General features: G+C 36.2%; 1 protein-coding gene across 1 annotated transcript; it reads left to right on the top strand.

The window, feature by feature from the left end:
* Positions 1 to 983: 983 nt before the first annotated feature.
* casp10 (caspase 10, apoptosis-related cysteine peptidase) lies at positions 984 to 19,831 on the top strand. Its single transcript, XM_048192854.1, has 11 exons — positions 984 to 1,292; positions 6,077 to 6,375; positions 10,768 to 10,873; positions 10,951 to 11,086; positions 11,373 to 11,437; positions 13,136 to 13,163; positions 13,509 to 13,574; positions 13,659 to 13,735; positions 14,211 to 14,322; positions 14,636 to 15,134; positions 17,216 to 19,831. The coding sequence occupies exons 2-11, from the start codon at positions 6,080 to 6,082 to the stop codon at positions 17,373 to 17,375; spliced, it is 1,545 nt and encodes a 514-aa protein (XP_048048811.1). The 5' UTR covers positions 984 to 1,292; positions 6,077 to 6,079; the 3' UTR covers positions 17,376 to 19,831.
* Positions 19,832 to 19,991: the final 160 nt, after the last annotated feature.

Below are 19,991 nucleotides of genomic sequence, written 5' to 3'. Positions count from 1 at the left end.
CAATTACATTAAAAAAATTGGATAACAAAAACAACACATCAACAACACAAAACGTTTTTTAAGAAAAAAATCTAAACCTTGACAAAAAGTAGTCTTTGAGAATGTCTAAGTATAAATTCAAATCCACATCTTAAAAAAAAGTATTTCTGACTAAAAGCCATTAGAGAAATTATAAGCCACTTTATATATATAAAGTGGCTTATAATATATTTATATATATTATATATATATATATATATATATATATATATATAAAACTATATAGACATCTAGTGGTTACACCATGGCATTACATACGTTTTTCTTTCTTTTTTATTTATTTATTTATTTTTTACTTCCACCAGATGGCACTAATCTACCTTCAAAAATCAGATTTTAAACGCTTTGTCTTTATTTTAACATGGAATACTGCTTTAATTGAATAAAAAAAAATTAAAAATATATTTTAAAAATGTGTATTATTTTCAATGGAGAAAAATAGCTCATAAAACCTGTATAAATATTGCATAGTATCATAAAACCCACTCAAAAATCCTCATAATCAAAAAATATTGTTGAACAAAAATATATTACATTGGTTTATATTTATATTACTTCGATTAGCTACTTCTGACCACAAAGGAGCCAGGTGTGACGAAGAGGGCCAGAGGTGTACATGTCCAGGGGACATTCGGTGGAATGGCTCAGATATATGAATTTTGACCCTGTATCATATCTCAGAGTAAAATGCATTTGTAAGGAACAAACTTTAAGATATGCAGCATTATTGGGTAATTACAGTAATAAAGGTGAGCTTACATGTATCAGACAAACAGAATTATACAAAACAACGAGCGCTACTGTAAAAAAAATCTACTTAACGAAAGGTTTTCTACTGTAAACACACCAAGCATTTACAAAAAGAGAAGAAAAATGGCACTTTCTCAACGGTCCCTTGTTTCAGGAGCTCTTCCCAGGTCAACTAACTCACACTGCGACGGCTTTTGCGCATTGTAGGCATATGCTATAGTATATAGTTAATATAAATGGAAAAAGCTTGGGGAATATTATCAGCCTTCCACGTTTTACATCGATACTGTTTTGGAGAGATGAGCCTTTATTTTTCTGTGTGGAATAACGAAAACAAAACTAAAACCGCTTAACTATAGCATGAGCTGTCTTATGAAAAATGAAGTTCAGCATAGGCGTGTCCAAAAACTACTTTCGATCTGTAGGGTAGAAATGAATGTTGCAAATAAATATCCGTGACAAAGCCCTGATATCTTCACAGTGAGTTGTCGACACTGAAGCAGGTAAGAACAAGATTGAACCGTAACTTGATGTGTTTTCTGCCATGAATCATAGGGTCAGTCACGAGATAAGTTTAACTCGCCTACAGGATCGATAGTGTTATTTTTGTAAAGCGTGACTAGTTTGGATTATACTGTAAGAAAGAGCCACATTTATTGGGGGGGATTTTTTTTCCATTCTTATGACTGGAAACTTTTGAATCTACACCAAAAAGTCTTTTTTCTGACCGGGTACTAACAAAATGTGTGCCAGTAAGCGGCCACATTTTGTGTGTGTGTTGTGAGTGATTGATTTATTTACTGAAAGTCACCATGACATCTCAATTGTTGTTTGATGATGTGTTTACCGGCGCGAGAGCAACCTGTCACTCACGTGAGATCGCGGCAAACGAATTCCTGAAGGACAAAATCAAGTCCCCCCCTCACTTTTTTTCTCATCCGAGAATCCATTTCACTTCGACAAATGTTATTTTTAATTTTGTCATTTCATCTGAATATCAGTATTTGTGAGATTTAGTCAATCGAAACAGTTTGTGGTTAATTTATCTAATTTTGTGTTTCTGTAAATGAGTGATCTGTGACATTTTATTATTATTTTGTGTGTGTGTGTGTTAATGAGGGATTTGTGGACAATGCTAGATTTGTGGAGTAAAACTTGTAGTTTTTATTTTTAAGTAAAAAGATAAAATTGGACCCTTGGGGTAAGATGAGCCACCCAGAAGGCCTAGTAGCATGTTGTTACTAGTGTTATTATCTTTAAATTTAAGGATTAATGGGTTTATTATTCAGTATGTCCTTAAATTAGATTATATTATAGACATGTATAATTACATTATAGACATCTTTGCTTTCATGAAGATCTATAGTTGAGTGAAATCATTAAAGGAACACTCCACTTTTTTTTTTTTTTTTTTGAAAATAGGCTCATTTTCCAACTCCCCTAGAGTTAAACAGTTGAGTTTTACCGTTTTCGAATCCATTCAGCCGATCTCCGAGTCTGGCGTTACCACTTTTAGCATAGCTTAGCATAGTTCATTGAATCTGATTAGACCGTTAGCATCTCACTCAAAAATGACCAAAGATTTTCAATATTTTTCCTATTTAAAACTTGACTCTATAACTCTCATTCCGGTGTAATATTCATGGAACTTTGCTGCCGTACCATGGGTGCAGCAGGCGCAATGATATTACGCACCGCTTGTGACCCCCTGCTTGCACAGGGAGCGTGCCTTGAGCGTGCACTCATGGTACGGCAGCAAAGTTCCTTGATTATTACGCTGGAATGAGAGTATAGTTCCTAGCCATATCGGCCTAGAAAATCGCAACTTTTCATTTTCCGTCGGTCTTAGTACATGATGTAACTACAGAAGAGTCAAGTTTTAAATAGGAAAAATATTGAAACTCTTTGGTCATTTTTGAAGGAGATGCTAACGGTCTAATCAGATTCAATGAACTATGCTAAGCTATGCTAAAAGTGGTAACGCCAGACCCGGAGATCGGCTGAATGGATTCGAAAACGGTAAAACTCAACTATTTAACTCTAGGGGAGTTGGAAAATGAGCCTATTTTCAAAAAAAAAGTGGAGTGTTTCTTTAAATATGCATTCATAGTGTTGCTATTATGACATATCTTCAGTTAAAATATAGGCAATTAAATATATAAATATTCATATGCATATATAAGCCACAGAATAATTGTACCTTTCAGATGAATCTCTTACTAGGATTCTCCTTTTGATTTTTCAACTTAATTGTCAAAACTCAATTTGAAATAGAATGGTAGAATAGTATTTTACATTAGTGACAATCTAAAAATATTTATAAATATTGATAGAAATTATGTCAAAATCATATATACATTCTGTAAAAGTTTAGCGACCCCAGGGGTCAACTGACTCCAGGAGTGGGGTAAGATGGCCTCTTTGAATAATTTTCCATTTTGTTCTATAACAACTCAATTAAAGTAAATATTTCTGTTTATTTCCTATAAAACACATTGACTGATGCATCATCTTCCTGCACGCTAAACTTATAATCTAAATATGTTACAATTTAAAAGTAAATGTGCATTGTTCTTAACTTTAAGATCTGTTTAACTTTATCTAACCTATAGACACAATGACTGAGCAGTGCGCACTGTGCAGACGATGTCTGACACGACGGTGAGTCAGCGTGACTAACACCAGCATTGAACAGTACGAAGAAAGTTGCGACACTAACCTAACTACATTTTTTCAGCAGGATGACAGTAGTTCAGCTGTTTTCAAAGAAGTGTAACAGTTTCCAGTAACAAACTACTTTTCCTACGAGTAGCTGAAGCGTGACCAAACTATAAGGATGAGCTGAGGGAATAATCAAACACACTCACCTAGATTGTCTCTTGTTTATGATTTGTGATTTGAGACAGATATTCATACTATACATTCATATTGCATTTACAGCATTTACAGCTAACCTGCATACAGATAGAATAGAAAAAAAAATACTAAATGTACAGTGTAAAAAAGTAAGAAGTTTCACCTAAAAAAAAAAAAAAAAGAGTGATCCATAGTCTTGTTCACCTATTAAGAAGAGCAGTTTTTGTATATGTGTGTAGCCTATACTATATGTTTAAATATTTGGTATTTTTCTTGTATTTCTGTGTATTTGGTGCAACTACAACACTCATTTATTTGTTATGATTGGAGTGTAGAGCTTTCTTCCTGTGACAGCCACGTTTTCCTGTGTCTGCGGGTTTCTATGGCATGGTTGCATCAGCTGAGTTTGTATCTTGTTGTCAGGTTTATATTGTTGTTTCTGTCACTGTGTAGTCTACAGTGGTGTAATGTATTGTCTTTTTAGGGGTCAGACAGCATTGCATTTGATTTTTACTTTGCTGCCATGTTTGAGTTTCATGTAAGGGATAAAAACACTTGTTGCGTGATGTTTGGGTAAAAACACTCGTGCATCACAGGGGTAAAAACACGGCATCCCACACATTTTTGTCCCCATAAAGAAAATGAAGAGGTCTCAAACCTAAAGTTCTGCACACTGTACTTACTTCTGTAACCCCTATTAAATGTTATGTTATGGCTGAAACATGTAACGTTCCCATTATAAAGTGATTTTAAAAGTGGATCCCAGAGCAACATTGATCATTACTACATTTGTACTTAAATTCGAAGTCTAAGGAATAACTGTGCAAAATATGTTTACAGTATACCTCGAAATGTGTAAAATAAGACCAAGGCCATCTTGAGGTTTCCGTAAACGTCCATTAACCCCCCCCCTTAAAAAACTGATAGTTTTGCAATACCTTTAACTTAAAGTAATCACTCCAAAAAATTAGGAAAATTAAAAATTCTACCAAAACAATCAATCAACAGAGATGCCTAAACTTTTTACTACGAATAAACCAAACCAAAAACTAAATGTTGCATTATATCCAACTGTTGTGTTTAAAATGTACATTTTAAAATAAAATCTAATTCACTTTAATGCAAAAATAAAACAATAATAATAATAAAAAAAAACATAAAGATAAATTCTTTAAAAAAATATCTTATGTGAAATGGCATGATGGGTCAATAACTGGTTTGCACATCTCTGGCATAGAAGGCGTTGCAGACTTCATCTTTATTTTTATTCACTACAGGGTTGCCTGTGGATGTGATTTTAAGGCCTAGATAATTGTAGTGTTATGAATACATTTAGTTGCTTGTGTAAATATGCTCTGTATTCCCTGGGTTCTGGATGTTCATGATCAGGTAGGTCATGCTTTCAGTTTTATTGAGGTTGGGTCTATACAGGTCTTACAGTATTTTACAGTATCAGGTGGAGGTTCTCCTGTTCACTGGGGCCCAACAGAACCAGGCCTTCTGCTTAGAGCAGGCGTTTGATGTCTGTCATGAAGAGTGAGACCAGTGGCTTCAGATCTTGCCAGTTCACATGTAGATATTGAATGTTGTTGGGTTGTTCACATCTATTTTCAGTTCACATCAGGGCCGGAAGTGACGATTTCTCATCAGCTACACACCCTCATGCCATCCCCTTGACTTTCTTTCTTAAGAAAAACAAAGATTTTTTCAGAACGGAAGTTGCTGTTGTCTTATCTGTAGTCTCAGCCTCAGACATCATGCCCACAGACCCTTGGCTGAACGTCTGATGCATATGATATGGCACACTTATCTGGAAACACTTCAGCAGTATCAAAGTTGTCATCTGGTTGGTTGAATTCTACAGGATGTCCGGGAGACGTGTGTTGCGTTCTTTAATGGTCTACTTGGACACCATTGCGCGACGCTGATCCCCCTTGTAGAAGAAGAATGCTGTCATGTCTGTTATTGTAGGGACATCAGCTTTAATTTTCACGCCCCTAAACCAGACGCGGAACAAAACGAACTGTGATTGACGGTCAAACATCCTCTTGGGCCGTCCTTGGCCAATGAATGCTGAGATTGAGTCCAGACCTTCTGCCGTAAGTCTGAAGGTCTGGCTACGCAAGAGTGATGTGATGTGTATGAGAGTGAAACGGCTTCTGCAATAAGGAAAATGTAGGGCTGGGCTGCATGGGATTTTGGCCATTGATGACTAAATTGAGGTAGATCTGACTGACAGAGATTTGCAGTCAGTTTCAAGGATATTTAGTGCCACTCTCCGCCAAAACCCACGTCATAAAGAGTACAGATGTGGTTTTTACAGGAAGGGGAAGTTAACATTTCCGTTTGTTAACTTTAAAGGAAATTTTGGTATATCATCTTTATGCAAACAACAGCATTGTGTCATACAGCCTTGTTTCTCTGTGAGCAGGAGATGGAGTTTCAGCAGATGCTGTTAAGAGTACAGGAGTCTCTCACTGGCGATGAGGTGCAGGACATGGTGTTCCTGTGCTCTGATCTCCTCAGTCTAAAAGACCTCAGCACTGTGACCTTAGGCAGAGAACTCTTCAGTCTTCTGGAGAAAAGGGACCTGCTGTCATCGGATGATCCATTTCTGCTTCTAGAGCTGCTCAGGATCATGAAACGGAACAGCCTGCTCCGGAATCTGTCCTTTGATGCTTTTACCCAAGCCAACGGCATGTTATATGCTCAGCGTATCTCCCCATATAGGTGAGGATGCAGCTGTTAATATAATATATGGAAGTAAAATAATGCCATATGTTTTTGAAATAAAAAGCTTGTTGAATTGCACTACTTGGAAAAAAATATGCATTGCATTAACCGTGCTTGTATTTAAAGAATTGTATTTTTAGGGCTTGCATTATTATGGGCTGAAATTCAACATGGTTGTATATTTGAGCTGTGAATATTTCAATTCAAAACAGTTCACACACATTTTCATTGTTAAAAATTCAATAATCCATATTCACCTTTCAGATTTCACTTCCAAAATGTTCATTCTGTTTAAAAATACAACCTATTATATTCAGCAGGCAATTTTCGGTCCAATTTATTTCGCGTCCTCAAATTTGCGTCTACAAATTTCAACTTTTCACATCCGGGAACTGCAGGAATAGCAGTAGAGTGCCGAGTATAATCTCCATCTGCTGTTAGTCGACTTCACCAGCAGGTGGTGCAAGCGCGTGTTGACGAAGAACAGAGCAACGGTTAGAGCAAGTCATTCATTTCATTCATTAAAATGGATTTACATTAATGGAGCAAACGGTAAGTGCATGTGTGATGATTATCAGGGCCAGTATATATGCAGAAAAGCTGATAAAGACACAAAAGTTGCTTACATTTATTTTATTGTCTTCACTGTTACTTTCCCTGTGTAGCCTTCATGTAAGCAGCTTTCTCTACGTGAACAAGATTATAACGTTATTCTCTGATGCTGATGTACAGTTCAAACGTTAAATATGCGGTAGACATATAACTTTCCTTAACTTTATATTGCAGCACTGTGCTGCAGTACTGGGGTTTCCCTCAATATGTCATATTCCAGGATTCCTGTGCTGTCGGGACATACAGAACACTTAACTTATCTTTATAGAATGAATACAGTGAAAGACCACCAAACTCACACATTATTGAGGATACAGGCTATAGGCTACAGCAGGGCCGTGCACAGACCTTTTGAGGGGCATGTGCCGAAACTAAAAAAGGGCACCCCCCCCCCCCAACCCCTATAAAAAACACAAAATAATAGTATCAAAAGCTTTATATTTATTCACTATTAATGACAGTTATATAGATTTTATATATATATATATATATATATATATATATATATATATATATATATATATATATATATATATAAACACACAGGGTTGCAGGGCTTCTTTAAAACTAATTACAACAGCAATCTTCTGTGAGCCATGTGCTTGAAGACGTTTATGACTTCAATGTGATCCACTGGGATGTCCCTCTCAACACACATTAATACACAGACTACATTCTGCATGATAAAATATAAAGAAGCACAGTGACCTGATGATTCTGTAATATTTTTTAGTTACTACAACATTGCTGTAGTAAAACCATGTTTTTCTATGTTAATACATGTGAAGACAAGCGGGGAGTAGTATACAATACAATATTAAAAAAAAATATCTAGCGAGCAAATACTTAACATCGTAAACATTAACCATACTGTGTGACCATATATAATATTATTAAATGTTAATGAATTAAGTGTATCAGCAGATAGCCATCATAAATCAAATCAGAAATTTCTTAGAAATATATTTTACCTAGCTGACGAGGATCACTCGCTTTGTGTCAAAGTCAAATGCAGTTATATGTGTGGAAATGTGCAAAAACATCATCACATTAGGCTACGTCATCATCAATAGGTTATGAGCGCTCAGTTTTTCCTGTTGTAAAATACGTTTGGCCAAAATCTCAATTTATAAAAGATAAAATACTACTGTATGCACAGGCTATTTAAGGCTATTTGTATGCTATTGGCTATGACTAACTTAGATGGCAAATGCTAGCCCCCTCTCTCTCTCTCTCTCCGCCGCCGGTCTCAGGCCTCAAATGCATAAAATATGAAACTTTATAGACATACTAGTGTTTCTTTCGTAAAGACAACGACTTGTAGCCTAATTATTCAAACAACAAGATATTTATTTACCGTTGCAAGACGTTCAGCTGCTCTGCTGTGGAACTTCAGTTCGCGGCACTCAGGGGGCGGAGTTAAGAGGTTTGACTGACAGTTTGAGCGGAACCAAAACGATTTTGTCACAAGCTCTTTTTAATACCTTTTATTAGGCTAAATATATTTGTAAATCAGTCAGACATGCTTAAAGGGTGACCAATAGCATTGATTTATTGAAGAAAATGAATAAATAAAATAAAACACCTCCAAAAAAAGGGCACTTCAGAGTGTAAGGACAAAAAGGGCATGTGATCTGCACAGGTTGAGCCCTACCTGTGCACGTGCCTGGGCTACAGGCAAGCAGGTTAATGCAATGCATATTTTTTTCAAGTAGTGCAATTCAACAAGCTTTTTATTTAAAAAATATATGGCATCATTTTACTTCCATAATAATAGACCTTATTCAGAGCGGCGCCATGAAAGCGAGGCTGTGAGGGATAGACCTACCTTGTTGTTTTCAATTTTCCACAGCTCTTTTTTTTTTTTTTTTTTTTTTTTTTTGTACTGAAATATCTTGGAAAGATAATTTTGCAGTGTTTCGTAAGCAGAACAATCCAAAATTGCATTAAATAACAGTACAACCCACTGAAAAGATGCATGTCCCTCACAGCCTCACTTTCTTTCCCATTAAAAATCAAAGATGGCACAGCTGTGAATAAGGTCTGTAGAGACGTGTTTGTTGACAGGGTGTGTCCAGGTCATGCATTCAGGAATGTTGACCAGGAAAATATCTACCATCCAAAAAGCACTTGCCTATTATTTAAGTGCTTCTTCTTCTTCTGAGACCAAAATTTCTAAAAATGAATGCAGCCCAAACCCTTCTAGCTATGACCACCAAACTTGGGCCAGACTAACTCAGGTTGCTATATATTTTCTAACTAATCAGACTTCAGTTTTTTTGTAAACCAGGTGATCAAAACTACAAAAAATCTCACAGATTGTCATTGAGGGGTTTCAAAACTTTCAACTATTAATTCTTTCTATTTAACCTACACCAACCCTTTATCTAGAAACATGCCAGCAATATATTAAATCAGGCTAGCAGTGTGCTAGAAATATGCTAGCAACATACTAATGCTGCCTTCATGTGCTATCGGAAATTTGATAATTCCAACTTCAGAAGTCATGATTACGAGCTCATTACATTCAACTTTCAAAATGGGAGGACGCTCATGAGCAACTTTTACCTAGGAAACTCGTATTTACGATAATTCTAAGAGCACATGAAGTCAGCATAAGTCATGTTAACAACATGCTAAAACATGATAGCAAAGTGTTAAGTCATGCTAGAAATATGCTAGCAACATGTTAAAACATGCTAGCAATGTGTTAAATCATGTTAGAAAGATGCTAAACATGTTATAAAAGTGCTAAATCATGCTAACAATGTGTTAAAACATGCTAACAACATACTAGCAATGCTATTTCAAACTTTCAGACAAGACTTTGTCGAGCCAACATCAAAGTTTGTTCTGAAACTTTGCTTATCTAGTGCTTAATGTAGTGTCTAGTGACTTTTAGGGGTGACTGTATTTTACAAGGAACTTAAAGGGTTAGTTCACCCAAAAATAAAAATTACTGTATGTCATTGATTTCTCACCCTCATGTCCTTCCACACCTGTAAGACCTTCATTCGTCTTCAGAACACAAATTAAGATATTTTTGATGAAGTCTGGGAGGTATATGACTCTAACTGACATTTTCAAGGTCCAGAAAGGTACTAAAGACGCCGTTAAAATAGTCGACGTGACTGCAGTGGTTCAATCTTAATGTTATAAAGAGACGAGAAAACTTAATTCAAAAATCTCTTCTCTTCCCTGTCATTATCCTTACACAGTTGACGCAGTGAAGGTTTCCATGTTTACGTCCGAACGCCGGCTCAGTATTGGCCAAAGCTGATCACGTGACCAGCACGTCAAGCATGCGTGTGATGCCGAAGCAGGAGCCGGCCAATAATGAGTCGCCGTTCTGATGTAGATTCTGGAAGAGCTGGACGTAAACAACGTATGAGAATGACACAGAAGAGAAGAGATTGTTGAATAAAATCATTATTTTTGTTTTGTTTTTGCGCACAAAAAGTATTTTCGTCGCTTCATAACATTAAGGTTGAACCACTGCAGTCACGTGACTGTTTTATCGATGTCTTTAGTACCTTTCTGGACCTTGAAAGTGTTGATTATGTTGCTGTCTATGGATGAGTCATGTAACTCTCAGATTTCATCAAAAATATCTTAATCTTAATTTGTGTTCTGAAGATGAACAAAGGTCTTACGGGTGTGGAACGACCTGAGGGTGAGTAATTAATGACAGAATTTTCATTTTTGGGTGAAGTAACCTTTAAAGTAATACAAAGTAACTTTGTAATAATGAACAGTGTTTATTTTTCTGTATTTCAGACAGTTGTTGTACGAGCTGTCAGAGTCCATCTGTGATCAGGACCTGAAAAACATTAAATTCCTACTGATCAAAACACTACCGCGCAAAAAACTGGAGAAGGACATGGTGAGAGTCGCCGTCACAGCCTCAGTTCTCTGATGTCACGTTTGACTAAACCTTCTTTTAAAAATCACGTCTTTTAGACGCTGTTGCAGTTGTTCTTGGAGATGGAGAAGGAAGACCTTTTGGGTGAAGATAATTTGGACGTTCTGAAGGACATTATAGCAAGCATCCATCGCGGTTTAGAAAAAAGAATTATTCAATACAAAACAGAGAATTGTGAGTATGACTGTTACTTATTTAATGATGTGATGTGTGAAATATATATCTATGATTTATTAAGTTGCCTCTTATTTTAATATAAGTTAAAACTACTATAAATCAAGACTGCAAGGAGATTCTGAGGTGTTTTTTGATCTTGTAGACTAGAGTTTTTGTTACAAAATGATGTGAAAATCATTATTGATTTTATGCATGATGTACAATGTGAACTGTGAACCATATAATTATTATAGCTGCATTCTATAGAATTAGAATAATTGCATTACTTTCTGTCTTATTGCAGTTGGTGGAAGGGTTATTGCTCAGGAAATTGGGAATAATTCTTTCAAGTCGTACACAACAGCTCTGGTAAACTTCATTTGCCTAATTTGCATAAATGTGCATATTTTACTCTTCCTCATATCATCTTTCTTCTGTGGAATACAAGAGGGATGTATATAATGCTCATTTCCATGTGTATGCATGAATAAGATTTGAAAGTTAGCATGGAAGATTTTCAGATTTTTCTGATTACTGATTTTTCAGAGTACTGACTTTTTACAAATCTATTGCCTTCAAAAGACTTTATATACACTACAGTTCAAAAGTTTGGGGTCGGTAAGATTTTAAAATGTATTGACAGAAGTCTCTTCTGCTCATCAAGGCTGCATTTATTTGATCAAAATAGATTTAAAATAGCTGATTTCTATGTGAATATATGTTAAATGTAATTTATTCCTGTGATCAGAGCTGATTTTTTTCAGTGTCACATGATCCTTCAGAAATCATTCTAATATGATTTGATGATCAAGAAACATTTCTGATTATTATCAATGTTGAAAACAGTTGTGCTGCTTCATATTTTTGTGGAAAACATGACACATTTTTATGATTAATATAAAGTTCAATAGAGCATAATTTACTTTCTTTACTGTCACTTTTGGTCAATTTAATGTTAGGGTTGCACGATTATGGCAAAAATCATAATCGCAATTATTTCTGGTCAAAATTGATTGAACGATTATTTAACACAATTATTGGTGGGTGATATGATCAGTCTTATTTCATGATATGAGTCAGTAAATATCAGTGACATTTCATAATCAATACTACAGCGAAAAATAATACTACGTAAACTAATGTAATAAAAAAGGTCCTCAAAACATAAAACATAAGATTAGGCAAGAAAACAGTCAACAATACAATAAGAACAACAGAACTAACTACAAACAAAATGGGGAAATTAAAGCAACAGAACAAAAATACTAATTAAATAAACAGTGTTTTTCAGGAAGAAGTACTAACAGTGGTATTCAGATAAGTAATAGCCTACAACAACAACAAAAGAATGATCAAATGTAAAATATCACTGCATAGTCTTACTGTACACATTAAATACAGATTAATCATTATTAAAGCTACTTAAGTTATTCAGCCAGTGAGTGATTTTCCTTCGATTATAATTAATGATGGACTGCAGCAGGAATATTAGGCTTCTGTCACTTTAAGAGCTAATGCATGGATCCAGTATACTGTTACACACACATTTTCTTTCTCAACTGTGTGTTTACTAAAGATATAACCCACTGTGTTCATTTTGACATTTTTGTGTGTACACGTTTAGGCGTGTATCCGAAACCAAATTGCTTATCCGCATTCGGCTCACAGAAAGCCACCTAGGGAACAGTGTCTCTTTTGTGGTTTTGTTCCACTCTTAATATCACTTTTCATAATTATTGGAAGCCAAAATTGAAATTGAAAATAAATTACAATTAATCATACAGCCCTAATCCTTGCTGAAAAAAGTATTAATTTCTTTCAAAAAAAATAAAAAAATAAGATTAAATCATAATAATATTCTTGATGACCCCAAAATTCTGAACAGTAGTGTATATAATGTATATGGACTATTTGTATGGTAATTTTTGTTTTGGTGTTCGACAGCCATTGTATGGAAAAGAGCAGCATGAACATTATGTTAAGCATCTCATTCTGTGTTCCACTATGGTAAAATAGCCCTTTTTACTACATAGCTGTAAAACGTTGTCTCTTTCTGATTTTCCACAGACCTCACCGCTGACATCAATCTCATCAGGTGAATTTATTTGCATGCTCTACGGGAAGTTATGTTATACAAAACTCTACGTAAAACTGTACACATTGAACCATTCATAAAGCTGCTTCAGTTCTGCAGCTTACGTCATGCTGTATAGCTGGAAAACAAAAGATGTGTGTTTTTGTTCTTCACTTTCATTATAAACATACGGCAACAGGCGTCAGTATAAAAACCCAAACTTCTAGCGAAACATAATTCAGAAATTGCTTGGTGCACCTTTAACACTATTCACAAGGAATGGGAAATCATGCAAAGTGAAATATACAAAAATAAGAAATGTTGCAAACTCAAAGCATATTTGTTTGGCACTGCTCTTTTTGACAGTTAACACAGTGGAGGACCAGGTGGACAGACTTAGTCTGACTGAAGGGGCTGCTGGGATTAGTGGAGGTATGGTAGTAAATGTCCAATACAGCATCATGTTTGATCTCTGTTTTTAACCTAAACTAAAAACGTCTCATCTCCATGTCGTAGATCACAGCCAACATTTGGAATTTAACTCAGTATTTGAAGAAGAGAGCACAAACTTGCCTGTGACTGAAAATCCAGAGGTACGATCCAACCTGTTTCACATTAGACCTTTATTCTGGGTTCAATGCATGTTTAGCTTAAAATTGACTTTTTTTCTTTTTAAGTTAAGGTGGTTAAGACACTTTTTTTTCCCAAATGACGCACTATACACTATGTACTCATCCATGTAGTGCGTGAATTGTTTAAGGTTATTTTGACATTTAACATCAGAGTCTGATAGCCACGTCCCCTCCGCTACGTAATTAAAGCTGCGACAGTTGAGTGTGTGAAATGTCCAATTTTCCATTAATTTAGTGCATTCGAAAATGTGAGCGACATTTCCAGTTTCAAGTTCTGTGAACAAAGTTTATTTGAGGAAACAGAATACTTTGTGCAAGAGAATGCAAATGTTTTGTGAGAAAATGCAAAGTTTCTCAGAGGATCGCAATACTTTTGCAAGAGAACCAGACATTCTTCACATCCACATGCCTTAACACTTTGTCTCTTGTGTGTTAGATCCAGCAGTATAAGATGAAGGGGGACAGAAGAGGAGTCTGTCTAATCATCAACAACTATAACTTCAGGGCATGCGGGCTGAACAACAGAGAAGGAACTGACTTTGACAAAAGTTAGTGTAACAAACACAACTACATAAACTAAACATCATTCCAATAGCCTGAAACCATCATAACAAAATCAGCATGTTAGTTGCTATGTGGCTGCTAGGGTTTTCTGTTACCAGCCCAAGTCAATGATATGCTGGTTTCTAGATATGACTCGGTTCCTCTTTCAAAAAATAAATAAATTTGGCTCCCAAAATCAGTGCGGTAAACATTATAATTTCAAACGAAATTGGACCCCAAACTTAAATATGTGCGCTAGTAATCTGTAAGCACCAGACGGTACATCATTGTGGGTAATTTGTGTTTGTGTCCATCCAGAGAGACTGGAGGTTGTGTTCCAGTGGTTGGGCTTTGAGGTCGTGGCCGAACGGGACTGCGATCGAATGCGCATGCTGCAGGTGTTGAGGGACCTGGCTGCTCGTGACCACACGCTGGCGGATTGCGTGGTGTGCTGCGTGCTGAGCCACGGACGGGAAGATGGTATCGTCGGGGTAGATGGAAATACTGTCACCTTTAAAGAGCTGATAGAGACTCTGAGTCCACATAGGTGCTCCTCCCTCTACAAGAAACCCAAACTGTTCTTCATCCAGGCCTGCAGGGGTAAGAAAGAGCAGAGTGCAGCGTTCAGTCAGACTTTCTCAGAAGATGAGGACATGCCAGTCAGCGATGCAGCTGTACCCAGAGACTCCATCCCTGAGGCAGCGGACTACCTGTTAGCCATGTCCACTGTACCATCCTATGTCTCATTCAGGGAAAAAGACAAGGGATCCTGGTTCATACAGGCCCTCTGCCACAATCTGCAACTGCTGGTGCCAAGGTGAGCACACCTGCAAAGACAACACGATCCTATTCCCATAAGTTTATTTAAATCTTGCTTTGATGCTTTGTGCCCTACTGTCCTCAGTATAATAAATGATTCATTGCATTAAAAATTGCTGCTGTAAGAAAATGCTGCCCTTGACTTTAAAGGGTTAGTTCACCCAAAAATGAAAATAATGTCATTAATTACTCACCCTCATGCCGTTCCACACCCGTAAGACCTTCGTTCATCTTCAGAACACAAATTAAGATATTTTTGATGAAATACGATGGCTCATTGAGGCCTCCATAGGGAGCAATGACATTTCCTCTCTCAAGATCCATTAATGTACTAAAAACATATTTAAATCAGTTCATGTGAGTACAGTGGTTCAATATTAATATTATAAAGCCACGAGAATATTTTTGGAGCACCAAAAAAACGAAATAACGACTTTTTAACAATATCTATGGGCCGATTTCAGAACACTGCTTTGGAGCTTTACGAATCGAATCTCCTATCAAACGGCTAAACTGCTGAAATCATGTGACTTTGGCGCTCCGAATCACTGATTTGATTCGTAAAGCTCCGAAGCAGTGTTTTGAAATGGGCCCATATAGATATTGTTGAAAAGTCGTTATTTTGTTTTTTGACACACAAAAAGTATTCTCGTCGCTTTATAAAATTAAGGTAGAACCACTGTAGTCACATGAACATGCTGTGAATGCAGGCCTCACTGAGCCATCAGATTTCAACAAAAATATCTTAATTTGTGTTCTGAAGATGAACGAAGGTCTTACGGGTGTGGAACGACATGAGGGTGAGTAATAAATGACAGAATTTTCATTTTTGGGTGAATTAACCCTTCAACAATTTCTGCCCCATTTCAAATCTTCCGTTTTCGGCAAAAATACTAGAATGTATTGTTGCCTCGCACTTGTATAACCTCCTTACAGTTAATAATCCTTTCGAACCCCTTCAGTCAGTTTTTCGTAAATTTTACAGTACTTAAACGCCTCCAGTCAGGGTTGACAATGACTTGATGATGGCTTCTGATTCTGGCACTATTTCCATTCTTATCTTTATTGATCTCAGAGCCACTTTCGATACTATTGATCATAGTATTTTACTTAATCACATTGAAAGTTGTTTGGGTGTTTTGGGGAAAGCTTTAAACTGGTTTAAATCCTGTTTTACTAACCGTTCCCAGTTCATTGCCTTGGGTGGTTACAGGTCTGAAATCAGTTCAGTTCTTACTGGTGTTCCTCAGGGGTCAATTTTAGGCCCTTTACTTTTTAAAATCTATTTGTCACAACCTGGGCATCTGTTCCGATCGCTCTGCCTTCACTGACTGTCTGTTGATGATCCTGTTTTGGAGTCTCAAAGAAAATTGAAGAACCATGGTGTAATCTTTGATGCCAGTCTTACATTTCATCCTTATGTACAGAGCTGTTAAAGCATATTTTTTTATGCATCCTATGCTAATTGTTTCTGTAGATAAAAAGTTGATAGTTATTTGTTGTCTCTTGGATTGACTACTGTAATGCCAGAGTATCTAAATCTATAGTTAAACTATGAAAACAAGGAATGGCTCCATAAAGTATGAACTAAATAGTGATAAATGTTAAACAATACTTGGTGATCAGCGAGTTTGTGAGTCAGTGCTTTATAGTCCTTGTGATAGACTACAGGTGTGGAAGTGATTAGGGCAATGGAACATGGGAAATGTAGTCCGAAGTAACCTGTAACTGTGTGTGCCTTGAAAAAGTCTTAATGGTGAATGGTTGACCTGTAAACAGCAGGCGCAGGATATGTGACAGAATTCTTCATTGGCTGAATTTAACATAGCATACCTTATCATTTCTGTCACATATTTACTCACTAATTTTGATGATTATATTTACCTTTTTTTTTTTCTCATGAGTATGGTACACTTAACAGTATTCAGTATGCAGTCTTCCAAACATACAGTGCGGTTAGTGGATGAGGTTTTATCCACTGATTGAGTTGGAAGTAACTGTAATTTTAATTGTCTAAATTGGACTGTGGACATCATTTTGATCTCTGATTTTGTGTCTCTCTGTCTTGTGTCCATGTAGGGGAATAGATCTACTCTCCATTCTGACTAAGGTGAACAGTGATGTGAGCAAAAAGACGGACAGAAGTGGACTGAAGAAGCAGATGCCACAGCCAGAGTTCACCCTCACCAAGAGAGTGGTTTTCCCTGCCCCCAAAACCCCCTGCCCACCCCTTCCATAATGTCATGCTGCAGACCTCGATACCTCTCTAACACATCAGCATACACAAACACACAGTTTGTTCATCAGCAATGTTTACATGTTGAGCTGGGGTGATGATACATATCATGAATCGACCACATATTGCACACCTAGGGATGTGGTTCAATAGACCTGCTGCCAGCTAATGTACATACAAATGGAGCATAAATGCAATATTTTTGGGGACTATCTTTTATAAGTAGCTTTTGACAAACTTTCAGTTATACGTTTTATTTTTTCAGATATATGATGTAGCGAATACTGAAGTCTGTCGTATTGTTCCATTCAGGACAGTCCTGCACAATTATGAACTGTTCATGGCACATTACATTTCCAAATTCACCCAAAAACTGAAACAAGGCTATGAATATTCATGCTGGGAAAAGGGGTATGATGGGAAAACTGTAGCCGATTTTATTGCACGATGTATTTGTCCAGAAGCAATTCACATGACAGTTCTCTCATGACTGATGCTAAAACACTTTTGTTTGTTGCTCTAGATAAGAGTGTCTGTGGGCCCTATCTAAAAGGTTGTCCCTATTCTCTTAATGAGTAATGAATGTGTTTTGGGCGTACTGTGCAATAAACCAATCAGAGTGTCATCTCCCATTCCCTTTAAAAGCCAGATGCGCTCACGCCATGGCGGATTCACTGTTTAGATGGTGGAATTTGCGAGTGGAAAAACTGAACGCTTCTCTAAGCGAGGAAACGGATCTGCTCGTGTGTGAGGTTAAAGCATGTGAGCAGACCATCTACGAGAAAAGCCGAATTCCACCAAAACATTTTTATCTTTATGCACACAATATTAATCTTTTACATTGTAATCCTTTTATTTTTAATATTTGGCATGCTTGTGTATCAAGCAAGAGTATGTGCGTTGTGCACCCGCATATAGGCGCATATTACTAACGCACTCTTTAAATAACAAAACAAATATTGCAGCATTGGCTTTAGACCAGGTTTCAGTTGGTCAATGGCGCAGTCTCTTTCAGTTGCCTCAAAATAGCAACACGCCAACAGTGCACCTGAACACACCTCGTTTTCAGACCAGCACGCACATGGGTGCTCAGATGGGCTCAAACGCATTTGCTATTTAAACAGTGTGGCACAGGACTGTGATAAATGATAACTGCGTTGGGCTGAAGCTAGCAAAAAATACTTGCGTCGCACTTGGCACCGGGTGTACGATAGGGCCTATAAATGTAGACTGGGTATAGTTTCTACACAAGAAGGGACTGTTGCAACTCGCTGTTCATTTGACAAAGAATGACATTTTAAGGTAAAAGCGAAGCTTGCTGCTGCTGTTTATTGTTATTTACGCCTTAACAAAACAAATTAACCTTAGTCCCAGAAAAAAAAAAAAAAAAGTTTTTTGATTTTAGTATATTTCATGTTATTGCACTGTTTAAAGCAGGGGTGTCATTTTTGAAAAAAATATATTTTATTCACATGTTCTGCTATGTCCTCATAAGTGGACACCAAGACTCAGTTGTTTAAAAAAATAAAATGACATGAAATTACATATATAGGCAAAAACAATGGGATTTTTTTTTTCATGCACCAATCAATTTTTAGGTTTCATTTTTAAACATTAGGTTTCTTTTTTAAACAAACTTTGTTTAAAGATGACTGTCAACTATGTTATGAAATATATAATGGAATGAATTGATTACTTAATGCAATATGTGTGTAAAATAGCCAGACATGGGTTTTCCCATTCAATGCATTGTGTGTATATATATATATATATATATATATATATATATATATATATATATATATATATATATATATATATATACACACACTGTATCTAATTTAAATATTAATGTGTTCTTGGAGGAACATGTAATGAAAAAAAGTGTAATAATGGGAGTAATAGTTGGCAACATTTTCATAATAATATCTAATATTTCATAGGAATATTGATATGTAATTTCTTTCTCTATTCACTGTGTCTGAAAAACATGCTTTAAGTGCTGGTGTCCTCTACAGTGGACATGTATGAAATCAATGCCCTGTTTTGTAACAGAAAATCATATTTTGATTAGAAACTTCATAAAATGTTCCTGAGATGTTGATTTATAACAAACAATTTGAAAATCAGTCACATTTAAATGAAATATGATCATATTTCCATATTTATTTCTAAGTCCTAAGCATGTACAGCCTCACAGGAAGACAACAGCACACAAAATTAAGTGGAAAATTCATTTTACAATTCACTACAAGGACTTCCATAACTAATACATTGTACCAAATACTTTTGTATTTGTTTACAAACTTCTACTTTATTGTTATTGTATATTTGAAATAATTTGTTTAATTGCATATATATGTGTTTCAATGTGTATGATGTTACCAATGCAATGCGAAGCTTCCTTTTACCGTGCCAAAATAAAGATCAAGTGCTTGATTACAACCAACACAAACCTATGAGGGGCGGAGGCAGAGATTCTCATTGAAAGAGGAGATGTCAACCTCTGCGCAAAACGGGTAACATGAATGGCTCTCAAGTCAGCCAGTCAACTTTGAAATATAGTTATGCAAATAATGTAATAAGACAGACAGATGTCAGTTTGTAATGTGACGAGCT

Source organism: Megalobrama amblycephala, linkage group LG6, assembly GCF_018812025.1.
Source record: "Megalobrama amblycephala isolate DHTTF-2021 linkage group LG6, ASM1881202v1, whole genome shotgun sequence".
Taxonomy (NCBI): Eukaryota; Metazoa; Chordata; class Actinopteri; order Cypriniformes; family Xenocyprididae; genus Megalobrama; species Megalobrama amblycephala.
Note: the sequence above shows the minus strand (reverse complement) of the source record. Positions and strands in the feature narration are given on the sequence as shown.

Coding starts and splice junctions, on each gene's coding strand:
- casp10 (XM_048192854.1), top strand. CDS start 6,080: ATGGAGTTTCAGCAGATGCTGTTAAGAGTACAGGAGTCTCTCACTGGC. Junction 10,874..10,950: donor AAAAACTGGAGAAGGACATG/GTGAGAGTCGCC, acceptor CACGTCTTTTAG/ACGCTGTTGCAGTTGTTCTT. Junction 11,438..13,135: donor AGTCGTACACAACAGCTCTG/GTAAACTTCATT, acceptor GATTTTCCACAG/ACCTCACCGCTGACATCAAT.